Raw genomic sequence first — 19,880 nt, 5'->3', positions numbered from 1 at the left:
TGTGGGCTGGTATTGTGGCCTTTGTCTTTCTCCTCCAAGGGCCTGCTATCAGGGATGCCAGCCTCCCACCTAGAGAGGCTGTCTGGGAGTAGCCAGTGGTATTCGGCCTTGGCCTGGGAAGACTGTGAAGTAGAGCCCTTGGTGCTTCTGAAACTTCAGTCTGTCTGTTGAGCCCTTGGGGAGAATGTTCTTCATGAAGCCCTGCTGCTAGTCTCTTTAAAGTTCCTTCACATTGGCATCAGCTCCAGTTCATAGCTGATTCAGGTGTGGCCCAGGCAATGTGTCCCTGTGTCTACAGAGTAGAAACAGTTTCTCAGGCACACAGCAATTCTGCCTTCCTGGGTTTATTTTAAAATAAATAAAATTTATTTTTTTTGTATTATTTTCCAATTTATCCACGAAGCACGAGTTTCTCCGGCTGACTGACTTATCTGGCTAATTCCAGGCTGGCCATGTCTGTGGAGATGATGTTGACATCATAGACGGACGGCCCACGGGCTCTGTGAGGGTTTCCTTTGGATACATGTCCACACTAGAAGATGCCCAGGCCTTTCTCAGGTTCATCAGAGCTATGTGCCTTCATTCTCCTGGTGACCAGTCTGTTCCTCAAGCTAGCACCGATGATGCTGGAGCCTTATCCTCAGAGGGTGACTGTCACTCACCTCTGGAAGATGCCTGCACAGACGCTACAGTTTGCAATGACTCCTGTCCTGCTGCAAATACCGTGGACCTGGACATGTCTCTGAGCAAAGCCAGCAGCATCCAGCAGACCCTTCCAGAGGAAGCTGCAGGTATCCCGAATGGGGACCTTGGGGCCCACGTTGTCACCAACATTTACCTCTACCCCATCAAATCCTGCGCTGCATTTGAGGTAAGGGCTTCACAGAAATGGCTGCCTTGTTCCTTTCCCTGAGCACTGTTTCCCGCACTGCCCCCACTTTTGGGAGGCTGTGTACAGCTCTTTCCCCCTCTTTTTGACAAGAAGTGAAAGAGCAAGTGAAGAAAAGCAGGCAAAACTCAAGACAGAAGGTTGTCCTTGGAAGAGACATTTTCCTCCTGAGTGTCTTGATAGGGTCGAGTTTTTAAATCTGACACTGCTTGCGGGGACCTTCAAAGGACCCTGGGTTTGTGTGCATATGGGTTCATATGTGTATGGAAGTGTGTGTACATGTGTGTGCACGCATGTGGAGGTCAGAGGACGATGTTGGCTGCCATTTCTTGGGTGCCCTCATGTTGCATGGTGAGGGCCTGGCTGCCCGGCTAGCTTATCCCTGAAATAACCCCACAGAAACTGTATTAATTAAATCACTATCTCTAGCCTCTTATTGACTAACTCTCACATCTTGATTTAACCCATTTCTATTAATCTGTATATCGCCACGTGGCAGTGGCTTACCGGGAAAGATTCAGCATGTCTGATTCTGGTGGCTCCATGGTGGCTCTCCCTGACTCTGCTTTCTTCTTCCCAAAATTCAGTTCTGTCTTCTCCACCTACCTAAGTTCTGGCCTTTCAACTAGGCCAAGGCAGTTTCTTTATTCATTAACCAATGAAAGCAATACACAAACAGAAGGAACTCTTACACCACCCCACCCTCACCTTGATTTTGGAGACCAAGCCTCTCACTGGCCTGGACCTCTCTTCGCAGGCTTAGTGAGTGATCAGCTGGACTCGGTCATTTTCCTGTCTCCACCTTCCCAGTGCTGGGGTTACAAGTACATGCCACCCCACCTAAGTTCTTACCCAGTGATTTCCTAGGGACCTGACTCAGTTTGCTTGCATAGCAAATCTTCACCAGCTGAGCTGCCTCTCCAGCCAAGGCCTAACTGCCTGCGACTGTAGCTGGGTGGATATTCGGGCTTTTTGCTGAAGCAGGTGACATGCCATGTTTCATTTGACCCATAAAATGGTTACGTGAGAGGCATAGTAACAATATCGCTAGGTCATCATCATGGAACCCGAGAGGACCAAGGTCAAACACCGTGTCTAGACCACCTGCAAGAACTGGTTCTTGGGTCTGCTGATCCAGGCTCAGGCTCATATTCTCCCGTGATTCCTCTGCCCACCCTGTGGAAATAAACTGCTGTGGGTCATTGTGACCCACGAGTTTTGTATCAAAGGAGTCAACCAATGATGACCCCCAAATATTAGGAAAAACTGCAGTTGTAACGCTACTCCCTAAGCAACATGACCGCTATTCACGGAGCACTTGCCTCATGTCAGATAATGGAGGTAACTTAGAGATGGAGCATCTTCCAGGGAGATACACACAGGTTATATACAAACCTTGTGGTTTAAGAAGAATGATTTGAACTTCCATAGACCGGGGCTATTTAGGGGATCCTGGAAGTAATCTTTTGCAGATAATGAATTATTCCACACCCCCACAAACATGTTGTGGTGATCCTTGCATTGCGGGACAGGTGGCATGCTTTGGCTGCCAGCCAACTTTAGTTACCTAAAAGATGATCTTCCTTGTTATAGCCAACTTGAGGCTGCAAAGATCCAAGACTCCTAATCTTACTCTGGGATGACACAATCTCAGGGATGGCACAGTCTCTGGGATGGCACAGTCTCTGGGATGGATGGCACAGTCTCTGGGATGGCACAGTCTCTGGGATGGCACAATCTCTGGGATGGCACAGTCTCTGGGATGACACAATCTCAGGGATGGCACAATCTCTGGGATGGCACAGTCTCTGTGGTGACACAGTCTCTGGGATGGCACAGTCTCTGTGGTGACACAATCTCAGGGATGGCACAGTCTCTGGGATGGCACAGTCTCTGGGGTGACACAGTCTCTGGGATGGCACAGTCTCTGGGATGGCACAGTCTCTGGGATGACACAATCTCAGGGATGGCACAGTCTCTGGGATGGCACAGTCTCTGTGGTGACACAGTCTCTGGGATGGCACAGTCTCTGTGGTGACACAGTCTCTGGGATGGCACAGTCTCTGGGATGGCACAGTCTCCTGGTGGTTCTATGGGAGACTGGATGTAGAAAATGTCTCTCACAGGTTCATGTGTCTGAGCACTTCGTCCCCACTGGTGGTGCTGTTTTAGGACACTCTAGGATCTTTAGGAGGTGGATTCAAGCTGGAGGAAGTGGTTCTCAAGGTCCACAGCTTAACTCGCTTCTGTCCCTCCATAGCCTCCTGGTCTGTCGAGATGTGAGCAAACTTGTCCCACCATAGGCTCAAGCTGTCCCCACCATGATGGGTTGTGCCCACAAACCCTGAGTCCAAACTATTTCTCTTTTAAGCTGCTTCCTGCTTTCCCTTTTGCTTTTACAGATGGGTGTGTCCACAGGTCAAGCACAGGATTCTAGGCCTCAATAAGGGTTGATTTTTTTTCCCTTCAATCCATTTTTGAAGAAGTCTCAATCCTTTAGGTTGTAATTGGTGTTGGGATATAAGACCTGGGCATCTGGATATGCTTTATGTTTAAATTCTGTACAAATATGAACAATGTAGGTTTGATGGTTTACTTTTATTACCAGCTTGATGTGAACCAGATTTACCTGGGGAGAGGAAATATCAGTGAGGAATTATCTAGATGTGGAGTGTTTCCTTGATTGTCAATTGAGGTGGGAAGATCTACTCTGAATATGGGCAGAACTGTTTCCTGGGCTGGACCCTGGACTGTGTAAGAGAAAAGCTATCTGAGCTTAATCAGAAGACAAACAGGCGGCATGGGTGCATTTGTTTCTCTCTGCTCTGAGTGGACATGACGTAACCTCCTCGAGCCCCTCCCTCTGGGACGTCCCGGCAATGATGAGCTGTGACATGGAATCGTAAGCCAAATAAACCCTTTCCTCCCTAAAGTTGCTTTTGGCTAGGGTGTTTGTCCCAGCAATTGAAACTAGGACAGCAAGAAAACTTACACATTTGAAACAAGCCAGTTCAGTGACCTTTTTAGTATACTCACATGTCTGCAGTGTTGAGAGACACCCGGTCCAGCATCCCCTGCAGTGGAAGGCTATACAGAAAGTGGGATCTGCGGACACCTATGGGGAGTGATGCTAGCCTCAGGGTTAGAAGAGAATTGCTACTGCAGACCCTGCACTCCGCATGCCTTGCATGCACATGCCTTGCCTGGTCAGTGGAGAAGGATGGAGACTGGTTCTGGAGATGGACAGGAAAGTCCACAGCATCTCCTTTGCCAGACTCTCTCTGTCGTGCATTTTCCTCCTCTAAGAGCGTGCGCTGAATTCACGAAGGTCATCTGTGTTTGGGTAATGATGTGAATGACTTTGGGGAGCCCTGGCCTAAATCCCCCACTTCTGCGTAGGTGACCAAGTGGCCTGTGGGGAGCAAAGGGCTGCTGTATGACCGGAACTGGATGGTTGTGAATCACAATGGCATTTGCCTGAGTCAGAAGCAGGAGCCACGGCTCTGCCTGATCCAGCCTGTCATCAACCTGCAGCGGAAGACCATGGTCATCAAAGCTAAAGGTATGAAAAGGGTTCCTCTCTGCAGGGTCACCTCTAGGGACAGATTTCATCCCCTAGTTAAAAATCAAACCGAACCAAAAGGCTCAATGTCTCTTTTCTACCAAATGTTAGCATCATTTTCTAGTAAATGAAATGATGTCTAGGAAAGAAAACAAAAGCTGTGCTCTTCTTATTTTGAGAAGTTTGTCAGAGGTAAGGGGATATAAACCTGGGATCTTAGGGCTCTCAACACTTGAATTGTTTTTTTTTTTTTTTTAACCTTTTAGGCTTTGGTGCTTTCCTTGCCATGCATACGCAGAAGAGGTGCAGTCAGTTCTGTGCAGTACACTTTCTATGATGATGGAAGGGTTCAGCATCTACACTGTAGAGTCTGGCAACCACTGGCCATATGTGGCCACTGAATCCTCAAAATGTGGTTAGAAGACAACAGATCTAAATTTCAAAATGTATTAATTTTTTGTTTTGTTTTGTTTTGTTTTGTGAGACAGGGTTTCTCTGTAGCTTTGGAGCCTGTCCTGGCACTAGCCCTTGTAGACCAGGCTGCCCTCGAACTCACAGAGATCTGTCTGCCTCTGCCTCCCGAGTGCTGGGATTAAAGGCGTGCGCCACCACCTGGATCAAAATGTGTTAAATTTTAATTCATCTAAATAGCTACACGTGGCTTACGGCTACAGTGTTCACCACCATAGAGACAGAAAATAGTATTTAACACAACTCTGCCATTCAATTTTAACAAATTTAATACTTGGTTTAATTTCTTAAGATTCTCTCTTTCCTATATTTCTTTTTTTTTCCTTTTAAAAAGCACAGTATGTGTGTGTGAGTGTGACTGCCCATGTGCTATGACATGTATGTGGACATCACAGAACCACTTTTAGGGAGTCAGTTCTTTCCTTCTACTTTGTTTTAGAGGCAAGGTCTCTCTGGTTTCTGCTGTTGTGCTGGGTACCCCAGGCGAGCTGGTCCTTGAGTTTCTTCTCATTGAAAGTGTGTTGAGAATACACAGGCAGGCCACCTATCTGGCCTTTTATGTGCTTTTGGGATCAGACTCAGGCCATTAGACTTGGGTATTAGGCACTTTTACCCACTAAGCCAATGGTAATGATAAAAATAATACATATATACACACACACATATATGCATATTAGATATTATGCACATATATGTATATAATATATCTGTATATTTATCTATATATACATATACACATATATGTATGTGTATATCTAAACATATATAATTCTCTATCCCTCTCCTGCATCTTGCCCTTCCCCACTTATAGAATATCATGACTTTCCACTCAACTGTGGCTGAACTTTCATGATGTTCTACATCTATGTCTTTTTTTTTTTTTTTTGATTTTTCGAGGCAGGGTTTCTCTGTAGCTTTTGGTTCCTGTCCTGGAACTAGCTCTTGTAGACCAGGCTGGCCTTAAACTCACAGAGATCCGCCTGACTCTGCCTCCCGAGTGCTGGGATTAAAGGCGTGCGCCACCACTGCCCGGCTACATCTATGTCTTTATGACTTTGTTTCTTGCCTTTTTTTCCTGATTCTGTGGTTGAGTTTTCCTTAAGCCAATAGGTCAATATTTTAGAGTTCCAAAGCAAATACTGATATTGACCCTTTGTACATGTATATATTTGGGCAGCCACCCCACAGTACAAGTACAGAAGAGCCCGCCATCCAGGAGAAGTTCATGGTTCTACCCCTTGTAGTTTCTCTTTACCCAACCTTAATGTCTGATGAACAAAAAGACTGTGGTATCTTGTAGTATGTGAACTTTATAAAGAAACAGTTTCTTTCACTCAGCAAGATAGTTTTGAGATCTACCTGAGTTCTACATGTAACACAGCACGGAACCGCATGTCACTGAGCAGTGTCTCCGAGTGTGGATGTAATACAGTGTGTTTGTGTATTGTTTACTGAGCAGTGTCTCCGAGTGTGGATGTAATACAGTGTGTTTGTGTATTGTTTACTGAAGGATATCTGAGTTGGTGCTGATTTGGAGGCAATTTTAAATTTTAATACTTAATTATTAATTTAATATTTTTGAGTAGAAGAATGACACATTTTAAAAACAAATCTTGCCAGATGGTAGTGGCTCACGCCTTTAATCCCAACACTCAGGAGGCAGAAGCAGGTGGATCTTTGTGAGTTCGAGGCCAGCCTCGTCTCCAGGAGTTCCAGAACAACAAGGGCTACACAGAGAAACCCTGTCTGGAACTCCCCTGTCCCCCAAAACTCCCAAACCAGAAAAATCAAAACCAAAACAAACTAACTCAAAACAAGTCCCTCTTGCTTGAGCCTCATGTTTCCCATGTCTTCCCAGTCTCTCCAGATTACTTTGCTAGGTTCAACTAGATAGTATCATGTTGTCTTTTTTTTTTTTAAATTAGTGATGTTGAAACCTGTTTTTCTTATACACTTCTTGTTCAAATTCTTGTACCCAGGATATTAATACGCTATTATTTAACCTATTACACATGTATGTTAATCCTGTATATGTGTGGTGTATATAACAATTGAGGAACATTGGATTCCCTCTCCAATCCCATGAATGCAGCTTTCTAAAGCAGTAATGATTGTTTATGCTTGAATCTAGTCTGATTCTGGAAATGTACACTCTCTGCCAGTATCTTTTTTTCTTTTTTTAAAGATTTATTTATTTATTTATTTATTTATTATGTATATAGTGTTCTGTCTGCATGTGTGTCTACAAACCAGAAGAGGGCACCAGATCTCATTACATGATGGTTGTGAGCCACCATGTGGTTGCTGGGAATTGAACTCAGGAGCTCTGGAAGAATAGTCAGTGCTCTTAACCTCTGAACCATCTCTCCAGCCCCATCTGCCAGTATCTTTACAGTATCATCCTGCCTGTCTATTTCTCCCATCTTAGTACCAACCACACCTGACCCTGCTGAGCTTCTGAGATCAGATGAGAGCAGATGCATTTGGGGCAGTATGGCCATATATTGGCTGTCTGTTTTCAAATGACTTAGGGTAGCTTAGAGAACAATGACCTCAGAAGGTGGAGACTCACAGAGCAGAGAAATCGATCAGAGCAGTTTGCAGAGGTCCTGGGGACTGTGGGTGTGATGGTCCAGTGTTGATGTTCCACCAGGGAAGTTCTTGAAGCATACACTACGGTACTGATAGTGAAGAAGAAAATCTGTGCTATTCGTTTCTAAGAGCCAGACACGTTCCTCATCTAACCAAAGCCCAGAGTCATTAAAATGGATGTGTTTCCTCATCTAACCAAAGCCCATTATTAAAAGTAATATATCTCCTAACAATGAGCGTTCACTTGCACAACCATTCATTTGGTGAGGTGCTGAATTTGCTTCTACCTTCTGTTCACTAGGGATGGAGCCTATAGAGGTGCCGCTTGAGGAAGACAGCAAACGGATGCAGATTTGCCAGAGCAGAGTGTGTGCAGACAGGTGAGGCTCTGGAGCAGGTAACACGCATGGCTCTGTGGACACAGAGGCCAGAGGGAGGACAGAGCTTTGCCTTATACGATACGACAACGACAATCTCCCATTCTGTCTGCCTCACTCCTCCCCAGTCACACTGCTTCTTTGTATCCTTTACACCCAACCAGCAGGCTCCATTTCATTCTGTATTTGCTGCTCTCTCTGCCTGTCATGCTCTACCTATGACTCCTAAGGAGAATTTCCTGCCCCACCAGTCTCACTTCCAGCAGGAAAGTTTGGGTTCTAGAGCATCTGCATCCCTTGTGACCTAAATATGACCTACACCTAAGAACATGGAATAACAAACTTTCCAGTCATGAAAATCCTATTAGAAGGTGGGTGGTGGGGGGGGGGGGCACATCTTTAATCCCAGCACCTGGGAGGCAGAGGCAGGCGGATCTCTGTGAATTCGAGGCCAAACTGGTCTACGGAGTGAGTTCCAGGACAGCCAGGGCTACACAGAGAAACCCTGTCTCAAAAAACCTAAAAAAAAAAGAAAGAAGAAAAAGAAAAACCTGTCTAAGCTAATACCACCCAACCTCTGTCAATAAAATATGCAACCATAGGCAGTTCACTAGAGACTTATGTGTAATAGGCAGGAGATGGGGAGACAGCTAGGTCAATAAAGTGCTAGCCATTCTATCATGAGGATCAAGCTAGGGGTAATGGAACCCTTGTAACCCCAGCATGGGGAGGAGGAGGAGGCAGGTGACCCCGACATATGCTGGCCAGCCCACCTAGCCAAACTGATGAGTCCCAGGTTCCAGGAGAGACTCTTACAAAAACCATGGGCTGGAGGAGGGCTTAGTGGTTAAGATCATGTGCTGCTCTTCAGAGGACCTGGCTTTGGCTCCCAGCACCCACATGATAGTTTACAAGCATCTGTAACTCCAGTTCCAGGGGCCTGACGTCCTCTTCTGAGGTCAGCAGACACAAGGCATATAGGTGGTGTACATACATGCACACAGGTTCATGTTCATAAAATAAAATAAAATAAAATATGTGTGTGTGTGTGTGTGTGTGTGTAGTGTGTGTGTTTTTCGAGACAAGGTTTCTCTGTAGCTTTGGAGCCTGTCTTGGAACTCCCTTTGTAGACTAGACTGGCCTCAAACTCACAGAGACTCACCTGTTTCTGCCTCCCAAGTGCTGGGATTAAAGGCATGTGCTATCACTGCCTGAAAATAAATAAATCTTAAAAAGAGACATATAGTTAACAAGTTGAAGTTTTTAAGGAAATAAAGGTGAACAGCTCCCGAGGAAAGTACCCAAGTTTGACCTCTGGCGTCCACACTGACACACATATGCACACATATGTGCACCCCTAGAGGCAAGCATGCATCCTACCCACCCATCCCCCACCCCATAACGTCTAGACTATGAATTATCTATTAATTATTGCAAACTTTCTGATGGAAAGAAATACAGATAGCAAACGTGTTTCCCCTGTAACGGCTGTGAATTCAGTCCCCCAAGACATCATGGGATTTGCTAAAGTTCCATCCAGAGTGAGCTCAGGTGACTGTATCAGTCTCCTTTTTAGGGCTGTGACCAAATCATTGGGAAGAGCCACAGAGTGGAGCAGGGTTTATTTTGGCTCTTGGTTTGAAGGTTTGGTCCCTTCTGATTGGGAAGGAATGGTGTCAGAAATGTCTGCTGGCAGTGGCAGCCAGAGTTCAAGGGTGCTCAGTCAGAACTTGACAGGTGGAAAGCGAAGAAGAGAGTGTAGCTGTTGCGGTGGTTTTCTCCTATCTGCCTGTTACAGGTAGGGACACCAGCCCCTGGGGTCGACACACTCAGGGTGTGTCTTCCTTCCCTCAGTTGATCGCTGTGGAAGCTCCCTCATGGAAACGCCCTCACAGGCATGCCTAACGCGGCAACTCACTGATGTCCCGGCGTTTTTATCCCAATCAATACGCCAGCCAGCCTTAGCCACAGAGCGTGACAGGCAGGGCTCCCTCTAGGACTTGGAGTACTACACCACTGTGAAAGAAGAGAAAGGCGCTAACGTGGTGTTGATGGCCAATTGCTTGTCTCTCTCTTGGCAGCTGAAGTGTTGAGCACAGGCGACGTAGTGTTTGTACTGTTTGAGCACTTTTGACAATTTAAATATTCATCCCGGAACATTCATCAGGACAATGAATCTCAGGCAGACATTTTTCCCCACATTACTACACACCAATCTTCTGACAGGAAGAGCTACATTTACATGGGATATGTGCAATTATTTTCATTATTTGTTGTGTGTGTGTGTGTATGCATGTGCCATGGTATGAGGAAAACTTGTGGGAGTTGGTTTTCTTCCTCTACCATGTAGATTCTGGGGATTGACTCAGGTCATCGGGATTGGCAGCGAGTGCCTTAGCCCACCGAGAAGTCTTGCCTGTCTAGAATATGTGCAGTTTTTTTTTTTTAACTAGGTCATCAATTTCACTTGGCTGCAGCTGAGATGAACACCATGTTTTGGTTAATAATGCTTTTCAGACATCTGGAGGTTGGAGGCACTTGGGCTCAGAGAGCCATCGTGATGACTGTGATTTTGGTGTGGTCTCTGAAAGCACAGGGTAGGAGGGAGGACAAGCGCTACAAACTGGTTTCTTGGTCCCTGGTCTTCCTGGAAAAGGAACTAGCTATTTTCTCCCATGAAATTTAAGTTTTTAACAGTATCTGCTTTGTAACCCTAAGATACTGTGATCCCAAGGTAAGATGTGACCTTAAATCTTGTGATATACGGTTTTAAAGGCTCTAGAGTAGTCTAGAGTTTTGCTTTATTTCATGTGCATGAGTGGTCTCCATGAGGGCACCAGAGCCCCTGAACTGAAGCTATAGACAGTTGTGAGGTGTCTTGTGAGCTCTGGGAGCTGAACTCGAATTCTCTGGAAGAGCAGCAAGTGCACCTAACAATCGAGCTGCTTCTTCAGCTCCGGATTCCACAATTTAAAACACAGATCAGCAGGTTTGCTTACACATCAGTACCTTGTGTGAACAGCTTTGAAGGCTGTGAATGAAACACATCAGCCTATGTGATCTGAGTGTCAGAGAAACCGTTCCATCAGCCCATTGTAAAAAGCAGGACATGATTCTGGGTGGAAGACCTTATTATGGCAAAATATCACTCCGGAAATCTCAACCCCTGAGCTTTGTGCTCCCAGGTTTGTATTTAGCATGAAGAAGATCTTCGGGAGTGCCCGCAAAGCTTTGAACAACTCCAAAAGCCCCCCCCCACCCCATGAGTTCCACCTCACAGTCGTCTTGGGCCTGGGAGATATCCAGGTAGCTTTCCAAGATGTTTGCTGCTTCCGGCTGTCTGCTAGTAGGGACATTGAAATGTTTTATTTTGTGTTCTTATTTTAATTTGACTGTTTTCTATTTGAATAATCATTCAAAGAATTGCGACAAAAATTTACTGTCTTTGGTTTTTTTTTTTTTTTTTGGCCAGGGTAAATACTTATGACTGTGGAGAAAATGTTTCAAGATGGCTGTCAAAGTTTTTTGGCCGTCCATGTCATTTAATCAAGCAAAGTCCTGACTTCCAGCGAAATGCAAGGAAGACACCTGAAAAAGGTATCACATTGGGATGGGGTATTAAAGGGCTGGAGCCCTAGTTATTCTGCATGGGGCATGCTCAGCCCAGAAAGTGGATTCACTGGGCAATGGGCTCCTGACATCATCTTGGGGCTGTAAGACACACTGCAGAGTTCTAACCTGGGAGTTTTGTGGCCTCCTTTGAGGCTTGGAGCTCAGCTTCATTGCAGTAGGAGACACGGGAGCATAGAACCATAGCTGGCACTTGGAGAAGAAGCAAGCCTGGGTGTAACAACGGTGTGGGCACAGAGGAGAGGAGAGGCCTGCACAATGTGGAGCCCGAGCCGGGTCGTGGCACTTATGCCTGCTTCCAGGATGCCACTCCCGGTGCAAAGCTCCCTGGGTCTAGCTGGCCTTCCACCAGTTTTGTGTTTGGAGAATTTAGGAAAATAATTAAGTTTCATTATTTATTCCCCAGAGTATTCTTACATTTTCACCTAAAGTTTCGAAGGTAGTTTAAACAGCTGCAAAAGATGGTATATGTAGAACGTTTCATTTATTTTTTGTTTTATGTGCTTGCATGTCTGTGTATCATGTGTGTGCAGTGCCCTTAGAGGCCAGAGTGGGAGTCAGATGCCCTGGAAATGGAATTGAAGACAGTTGTTAGCCACTGTGTGAGTTTTGGGACCTGCCCCTGGGCTCTCTGGAAGAACAGCTGAGCATCTCTCCAGTCCTGCCACACATCTTACTTAGTGTTATTTTGAGCTGAAACTTGTACAGGATTTTTTCCACCATGGCCATAGCTAATTCAGTACTGTGATAATCTTCTTAATGCCATAGCTATTTAGATGTCATGAGTATTCATTAAAATATGTGAGTATGTAAACGTATCTGTTTGTGTCTATATGTACGTATATGTATGTATATAGCTCATATACATGTCTTCTTAATGTGTATATGGTATGTGTGTGCATGTGTGTGTGTTTGTGTGTATGTATGGGGTGCGTGCATGGGTATGTGTATAGTGTGTTGTAAATAGTGTGTATGTATGTATGGTGTGTGTGTGTGTGCGCACGCGCACATTTGTATCTTGCTTGAGGCAGAGTTTCTGGCTTACCGCTGCATGATGGACCTTAAGCTCCTAGAAATTCTGGTCTTGCCTCCCATCTCACCTTAGGTGTGTAGGAATCACGAATGCATACCACTGCATCTAGCATTGCATGGGTCCTGACGATCTGAACTTCTGTTTTCATGCATGCTTTATTGGCTGCGCCATCGCCCCAGAGACAGGGTTTCTCTGTGTAGACCTGGCTATTCTAGGACTAGCTCTGTAGATCAGGGATTTGCCTGCCTCTGTCCCCCGGATACTGGGATTATAGTTGTATCTCCATGCTTGACATTTTAATTCTTTTTTTTTTCCTTTTCAAACTTGGATTTCATCTCTTTTCTTCAGTGGAATCTTGTCTTAGAGTTATTCTATGCATAGAAATCTCTTATTGGCCACCTCAAATCTCTATAAAACTAAAAAAGGAATATTAATAGAAACATATGCAAAGACTTTGAAGTTTGCTTAGACCATCTGGGTCTAAGGGTTAGGAAATTTCTAGATTAAGTTCTTATAGTTCTAACAGTGTCTAGTCAATCAAAATATCATAAATCTATAATATATTTTGAAAAATAATTATTGAACATAGAGAACAAATCTTGGAACTCTGTTATTGGGTAGCTGGGCTCTCGTTTGGTCCCCACATTTGGGAGTGGCTGTCATTTACAGACAGACCTGGGGTGCTCAGCACCACCCACTTCTGGGAATCTCATCAAGCAAGAAGAGCTGGATCTTGGTTAGCACACTGCCACTCGGGCCTGTCTTCCGAGGTCGGTGAGCGGAGCACAGGGCTCTAATGTGAAATGCCTTTCATGTCTGTCACTTGACAGCTCAATTAGGCCCTGCAGTTCCATAGCCAGTAAAGGCCTGGACTATGCCTGACCTCTGGGAGGATCTTTTGCCCAGGCTGTGGAGCCTCCAGCTGTGACTCCAGGGTTTGAATGGGACTTTTGTTTGTCATGCAGGAGGTGGTCATCCCCGGGGCAGTGTGCCTTTCCTCTGTGACAGGGGAGCCGGCCCTTTGTAGATGATGACATGGCACCTTCCTTAGGCAGACCAAAGAGGACAGAGCGAGTAGACCACATACTCTGGAGACCACAGTCCCTGCTTGAAGACCCAGCCAGCCCTTTTATCACCAACTTGGATAAAAGTAGAAGATTTTTAGTTTCTTCCTTTTCAGTAGCTTTGAATCTTCTGGTTATTTCTGCATAAATACAATATGCAAACCTGCTGATTGCCAAAGACTGTCTGTTCGTTCTCTCTCTCTCTCTCTCTCTCTCTCTCTCTCTCTCTCTCTCTCCCTTTAAGGCCTTTGTGGGGTTGGAGAGATGACTCAGCGGTTAGACATACTGGCTGTAGAGAGGTCAAGGATACCACAAGAAAACCCACAAAATCAACTAACTTGGACTCATAGAGACAGAACTGGCAACCAGGGAGCCTGCATGGTCTGACCTAGGCCCTCAGCATATATGTTATGGGTGTGTAGTTTGGTCTTCTTGTGGGACTCCGAACAGTGGGAATGGAGGTGCTGTCTCTGACTCGTTTGCCTGCTTTTGGGACCCTTTTCCTCCTAATGGGTTACCTTGCCCAGCCTTAATATGAGGAGAGGTGCCTGGTCTTATTGCAACTTGATATGCCATGTTTGGTTGATATCCCTGGGAGGCCTGCTTTTTTTTGAAGGGAAAGAGAAGAGGAGTGGATTGAGGTGGGGACTGCGGTTGGTATGAAATATATAATAGAAGAATTTTTAAAAAGGCACTGGCTGCTCTTCCAGAGTACTCAGGTTTGATTTCTAGTGCTCACGTGGTGACTCACAACCATCTGCCACTCCAGTCTCAGGTGATCCAATGCCCTCTTCTGGCCTCCATGAATGTGTAGGCACATACCCATATGAATTAACACACACACACACACACACACACACCACATACACACATACATACCCCACATACACACGCACACATACACACACACACATATGAATATAACTGATGGAAGTTGTAAGCCTGTATACATTGCAAGCCTCTTTGTTTTAACCAGTACAGGCAGGACTCACTCCAGCCCTACACTGTTGCTTCCAAGATTTGTCTCTGAATCTGAGTGTGGTGGCACATGCCTGTAACCTGGGGAGGTAGAGGCAGGAGGATTGGGAACCTGGGGCCGGTCGGACTGTGTAACAAGATTCTGCTGCAAAAACAAAACTCTTGGTCAGAATAAATTCACTTCCACATTTTATTATTATCTTCTCTGGATCATTTGAAGCAGAGAGCTAGCATATTCTGGGATGGCTATCCCTGGGATTACAAGCGGGTGCCACTGAGGGAGGCTTTTTACATGAGTGCTGGGCATCAACTTAGGTCCTCATGCATGAACCGCATGACTTTTCTTTGTTCTGTCTTTGGAAAGGTTTGAACCATGCTTAGAACAGTCTCGCTTTCCCCGGTGCTGATGTTTTCCCTTGTGGAAGGCATCTGCCTTTATAAACCACAGGCCTTGAGGATGCGAGGCACCAGCATTGCCTGGAAAGCAACCTTTCTTCCCTGCTTCCCTTTCAGGGCAGTCTCCTGGCACTGCCGCCACCCTGTCCCTGGTGAACGAGGCACAGTATCTGCTGGTGAACACATCGAGTGTTCTGGAGCTTCAGCAACAGCTGAATGCCAGGTTAGACCCTTTCTCTGGGGACAGGAGAGACATGTATAACTATTTGCCCTTGGGGGGCCTGGTACCCGCCTGGGAAGGAAAGATCTGGGAGTTGGTGAGTTCAGACCCTTCAGTTACAGGTGAGAAATGAGGCCTGGTGAAGTCAGCGAACACTTGGGGAAATTCTCGTTTGTGTGCCTTCCTTCCTCCCTCCCTCCCTTCCTCTATTCTTCCTTTCCTTCCTTCTTTCATTCCTCCCTCTGTCCATCCATCCATCCCTACCTTTCTAAATTGAGTGTGTGTGTGTACACACGTGTGCATATTAGTACAAGGGTATACATGTATTCAATTGGGTGTGGAGGGTAGAGATCACTCTTAGGCTGCTTTCTCAGTCACTCTCCACCTTGCTCACAGGTTGATTAGGCCAGACCAGCCAACTACCAAGCCCCAGAGATCCCCCTGTCTCTTCCTCTCCAGCACTGAGATTACAAGTGGGGGCTGCCAAGCAAGACTTTCTATGTGTGTGTGTGCCTGCCAGGGATCAACTCAGATGCACAGCATTTGACCAGCTAAGCCATTTTCTCAGCCCCAGTCCCTGTTAATAATTCTGAGAGCTCTCATTTACTGCCTGTGCTGATCAGCCTACCGTTGTCATACCAACTTGTCAAGAGAATGTGTGTCTTCTGGGGTGTCAGTCATGTTGGCGGCCCCGTGGCTTGGGCCCTATTGTGGCAAATCTCAGCAGGAGGACATGGTGAGAGAATGGAGAAGAGCTGGGGACACCCACGGTTCCGTTTGAGGACACGTCTCCAGTGACCCAAACACCTCCCAGTTTGGGCCTCTTAAAGCTTTCACCATTTCTGGTGGGACAATGATGGGGATCCAGCTTCCACTGTGGGCTTTGGAGGATATTTAAGGTCAAGACTATAGCATCTGCATGGCCTCTCTCTTGATACTCTCATGAAACATGGAGAACCCCCAGCTCTGGTTTTAATTATTCTATTTCTACACCTTGTTTTAATTTGTTACCAGCTCGACCTGATTTCATCGCCCATCTTCCTCTTGCCCCTGTCTCTTAGGATTCCCGCCCTACTTCACACAGGAGTGATTATAAAAGCATTCTGAGTGTGATCACAAGCAGGTTTTTGTTTGTAAGATACACCTTCAGACACAATGTCCCTGGCGGCTCACTCCCCCCAGTGTTCCCCCGAGGGCTCAGATACTTTTAGGATACCATCCCAACTCTTGGGATTCTCCCTTAGAGGAAACGCAGGCCTGGTAGCCAGGGAAAGTCATCCAGCTGTCTGTCAGGCCTCGGTGGAATCAGGCTTCTCATTCGTAGTCCTCAGGCCAGGGAGGTAGGTGTGTACTCCCGGCACATCATGGAACGTGTGGTCTTGTGCACACATGTTCACACCTTGAACACCTACACGTACAGCTGAAAGGGGCCATGGGACTCTCCTTGACCTTCCCTCAAGATTGGCTATTGGAGTTTCTAGTCTTTTGAGAGAATACACAATAGGGTTCCTTGGCCATGGACCAAGTTTCCTCAGGTGCAGAATTATGACTTAGCTTTAGCTTTTCTGGTGTTCTGAATTTTCTCAGAACCAGGGAACCCTTCTTTCAGACATCCAGAACAGGAGAGAGCCGGTCCTTAATGTGGAAGGTTAGAAGACAGGCTTGCTGTGGCCCTAGTTCCTACCAGCAGGGCATATGCTTCCCACCAGCTGGAGTAGAGCAAGGCTGGCTGGCCCCGAAGGATGTCATAGGTCAGAGACTGAGCCAGGCCTCAGTGTTTCTCAGTGTATGTATGCAGATTGATCCTCCATTTGAATGGTAACACAATAGCTTTCAGAGAAGAAACCTCCCCTTCCACAAAGCCCAAAGGAGTTTGTACCAACTTTGAAAGTAAATCCAACTGTAGTCCTCTCCGGTGCTGGAGCTACTCACAGCTTGCAGTGAAGCTAGGCTTAGATCTCCCGGTCCCAGGCTCCATATGCGACCCCTGCCATTCAGAAGGGATGTCACAATTCTTTCACGCCAACCCCACAGCCTTTCAGCTCTATCCCCAGAGCACATTCTACCATGTTCAGTGACTGTCTCCTGCTACGTCCCAGCATATTCCAATTTAGAAATTCTAGGAATTTGTTGAAGTATACAAAGTGCAGAAAAACCCCAAGCCCACAGCACAGAGAAGTTTACAGATGCGTGCACCCCGAGTGACCCCTAGATCAGGTAGGGACCACACCCGACTGAAGCCATCCTTATTTAGATTTCTTTCACTGTAGACAGTCTTGCTCATCCTTTGATTTAACACAGTGTGTGCTCCTGTGTCGGAGAAGTCCTAAGAACTGTCTTCAGTGTATTCCTCTGAATGGACTGGGTGTATGGGAACCCAGAAGGTCATTTTGTAGATGCTCATGGCAATAAACAAAACTTTCAATCAGGAATGATATGAGTTGGCCTGGTGGTATGATGGAGGAAGGTCATTGGTTAAATAAAAAGAAACTGCTTGGCTCTCATTGGTTAGAAGATAGGTGGGAGGTGTAAACAGAACAGAACGCTGGGAGGAAGAGGAAGTGAGCTCAGACTCCACAGCTCTCCTCTTAGGAGCAAACGCCTGAGAGAGATGCCATGCCCCGCTCCAGGGCAGACACACGCCATGAAGCTCCGACCCAGGATGGACTAGGCTAGAACCTTTCCCGGTAAGACCAGTGCTCACAGATTATTAGAGATGGGTTGATCGGGATGTGAGAATTAGCCTGTAAGGGCTAGAGCTTAAAGGGCCAAGCAGTGTTTAAATGAATACAGTTTGTGTGTTGTTATTTTGGGGCATAAGCTAGCCGAGCAGGCGGCTGGGGTGCCAGGGACGCAGCCCCGCCGCCTCCAATTACTACAGTGGTATAGGCTAAAATCATGGTACTTGGGATGCCAAGGCATAGTGGAGGCCAAACTGGGTAACAGAGGGAGATCCTGTCTCATTAAACAAAGGATATTTTCCTCTATGATCTTTTATATTTTTTTTCTTATGTTCTGGCCTGTGTTAGAGAGTGTGGTCTCTGTGCTAAGAAGATCTTTGTCTGTCTATGTCTTGTCCCATGTTATAGAACTGGTGTTTTCTGGAGGCTTAACTTTTATTCTGTTCATCGGGTTTCTTCAGCTAAACTTGTCTTCCATTTGCTTCCTATGGGCTTCTCCCTGGGGGTGGGACCATATCCTAGGGAAGGGCTGTGGATGTGTCTAACAGATAACAGATGGGTGTGTCTTGCTTTTACACTCATGAGAGAAGTTTTTTGTGACCATTTAGGCCTCAGGCATAGTAAGAGCTGGAGCGTGAAGTGTGTAGAACTGTCACAACAGTGTGGGCACCCGGCATCTCCCTCCGCTTACCCTTCTTGGTCTGTTTTTACAGTGACGAGCATAGAAAAGAGGTGCCATTCTCAGTGAAAGATCTCGTCTCCCGCTTCCGTGCCAACATCATCACCAAGGGAGCAAGGGCCTTTGAAGAAGAGCAATGGGATGAGGTTTCCGTTGGCTCCTTGCGTTTCCAGGTAAGTTTTAGGAGGTGGTTCTCCTTCCTCGAAGGTTGCAGTGACTGTTGATCTCAACTCCAGAGCTGGATGGTGGCAGGTACCCCTCTCTCCACTTAACCATCTTCTGTGTGTCGTGTTTGGGCTTAAGTCTGTTTTCTGGGAATGTTGTGTCCTCTTTAAAGATGCTGGGCTTCCCAGTGCCGTAGAGCTTGTAGGGGGGACCCAGAAGCTTAGTGACCCCTTAATGCTTTCTGTTGCTGTTGCCTCTCCCTTCCCTTCCTCTCTCTGTTATCTCCTCTCTCTCCTCATCACCCTCCTTTCCTTTCTTAGTCTACTTTTTCTCCCCTCTCCTTCCTTCTCCTTCCTCCTCTTTTCCTTCCCCTTTCTACGCTCCCCTTCTCTCTTCCTTCCTCCCCCCTCTCCTCTCCCGCCTCACCCCCACTCCCTCCCATTTCTTTTCCCTTCTGGCTTCTGCCCTTAATGGCAGCTGGGGAAGAGATTATAGTTAGAGGCAGACCCATTGTCATCTGCTCTCAGCTCCCAAGCCTTTGCAGGAGTCTTAAATGCATGAGAGATGGAAGGGAAACCGCGTCCTGCATCTTCATCCTCACATGACTGACAAACTCATGAGCTCTGCCTCTGAGCCCGCTCATCTCTCTGCCTGTAAGCTTGGCCTTCCCTCCAATCTCCTGCCTCAGGCCTTTGCCCTGTTGCCCCTTCTACTTGTTGTATTGCAACTGAACATTGGCTTAGAGGTCACCTCAGCAATATGATTCTCCTCAGCATGCTGCCTGCAACACCTGAGCGACCAGGGTGTAGATCATGTCTGCTTTTTTCCCAAAAAAGGGACCTAAAGCATCCTGGTGGAGTCAGTGTCCAGTGAGCCATTGTTGGGAATTCAGACAGGAGCGACAAGGGCTAGCTGGGGGCTGCAGAGGATGGCTCACTGGTGGGCAATGCGCTCAGCTCTTCAGTGGGTACGAATTGATCCTACTAATTGCAGGGGGTGTAACCGGACTGTCTCACGACTACCTGTGTCTCCAGGCTTGTGCTTCAATGCAACACCAGTCCGACACCCAGAAAAACAGTAAAAAGATCGCCATCACCATCAGTGGACCTCAGGCCTGGGGCGGGGGATACACAAAAGGCCTGG

The 19,880-nt window shown here is 46.6% G+C and overlaps 1 protein-coding gene across 1 annotated transcript in view; it reads left to right on the top strand.

Annotated features, from left to right (window-relative positions):
• The window catches only part of LOC121441869 (molybdenum cofactor sulfurase), a 46,864-nt gene that overhangs the window by 20,943 nt on the left and 6,041 nt on the right, over positions 1-19,880 (top strand). Inside the window, exons 8-13 of the mRNA XM_041643199.1 lie at positions 446-871; positions 4,289-4,451; positions 7,816-7,894; positions 11,364-11,488; positions 15,110-15,215; positions 18,607-18,745. Of these exons, the coding sequence (XP_041499133.1) occupies positions 446-871; positions 4,289-4,451; positions 7,816-7,894; positions 11,364-11,488; positions 15,110-15,215; positions 18,607-18,745 (1,038 nt within the window). The remainder of the gene's footprint in view (positions 1-445; positions 872-4,288; positions 4,452-7,815; positions 7,895-11,363; positions 11,489-15,109; positions 15,216-18,606; positions 18,746-19,880) is intronic.

Source organism: Microtus oregoni, unplaced genomic scaffold (genome assembly GCF_018167655.1).
Source record: "Microtus oregoni isolate MIOR12 unplaced genomic scaffold, Mior012 000082F_ref0000272, whole genome shotgun sequence".
Classification (NCBI taxonomy): Eukaryota; Metazoa; Chordata; class Mammalia; order Rodentia; family Cricetidae; genus Microtus; species Microtus oregoni.
This window is presented reverse-complemented; position numbering and strand designations above follow the sequence as displayed.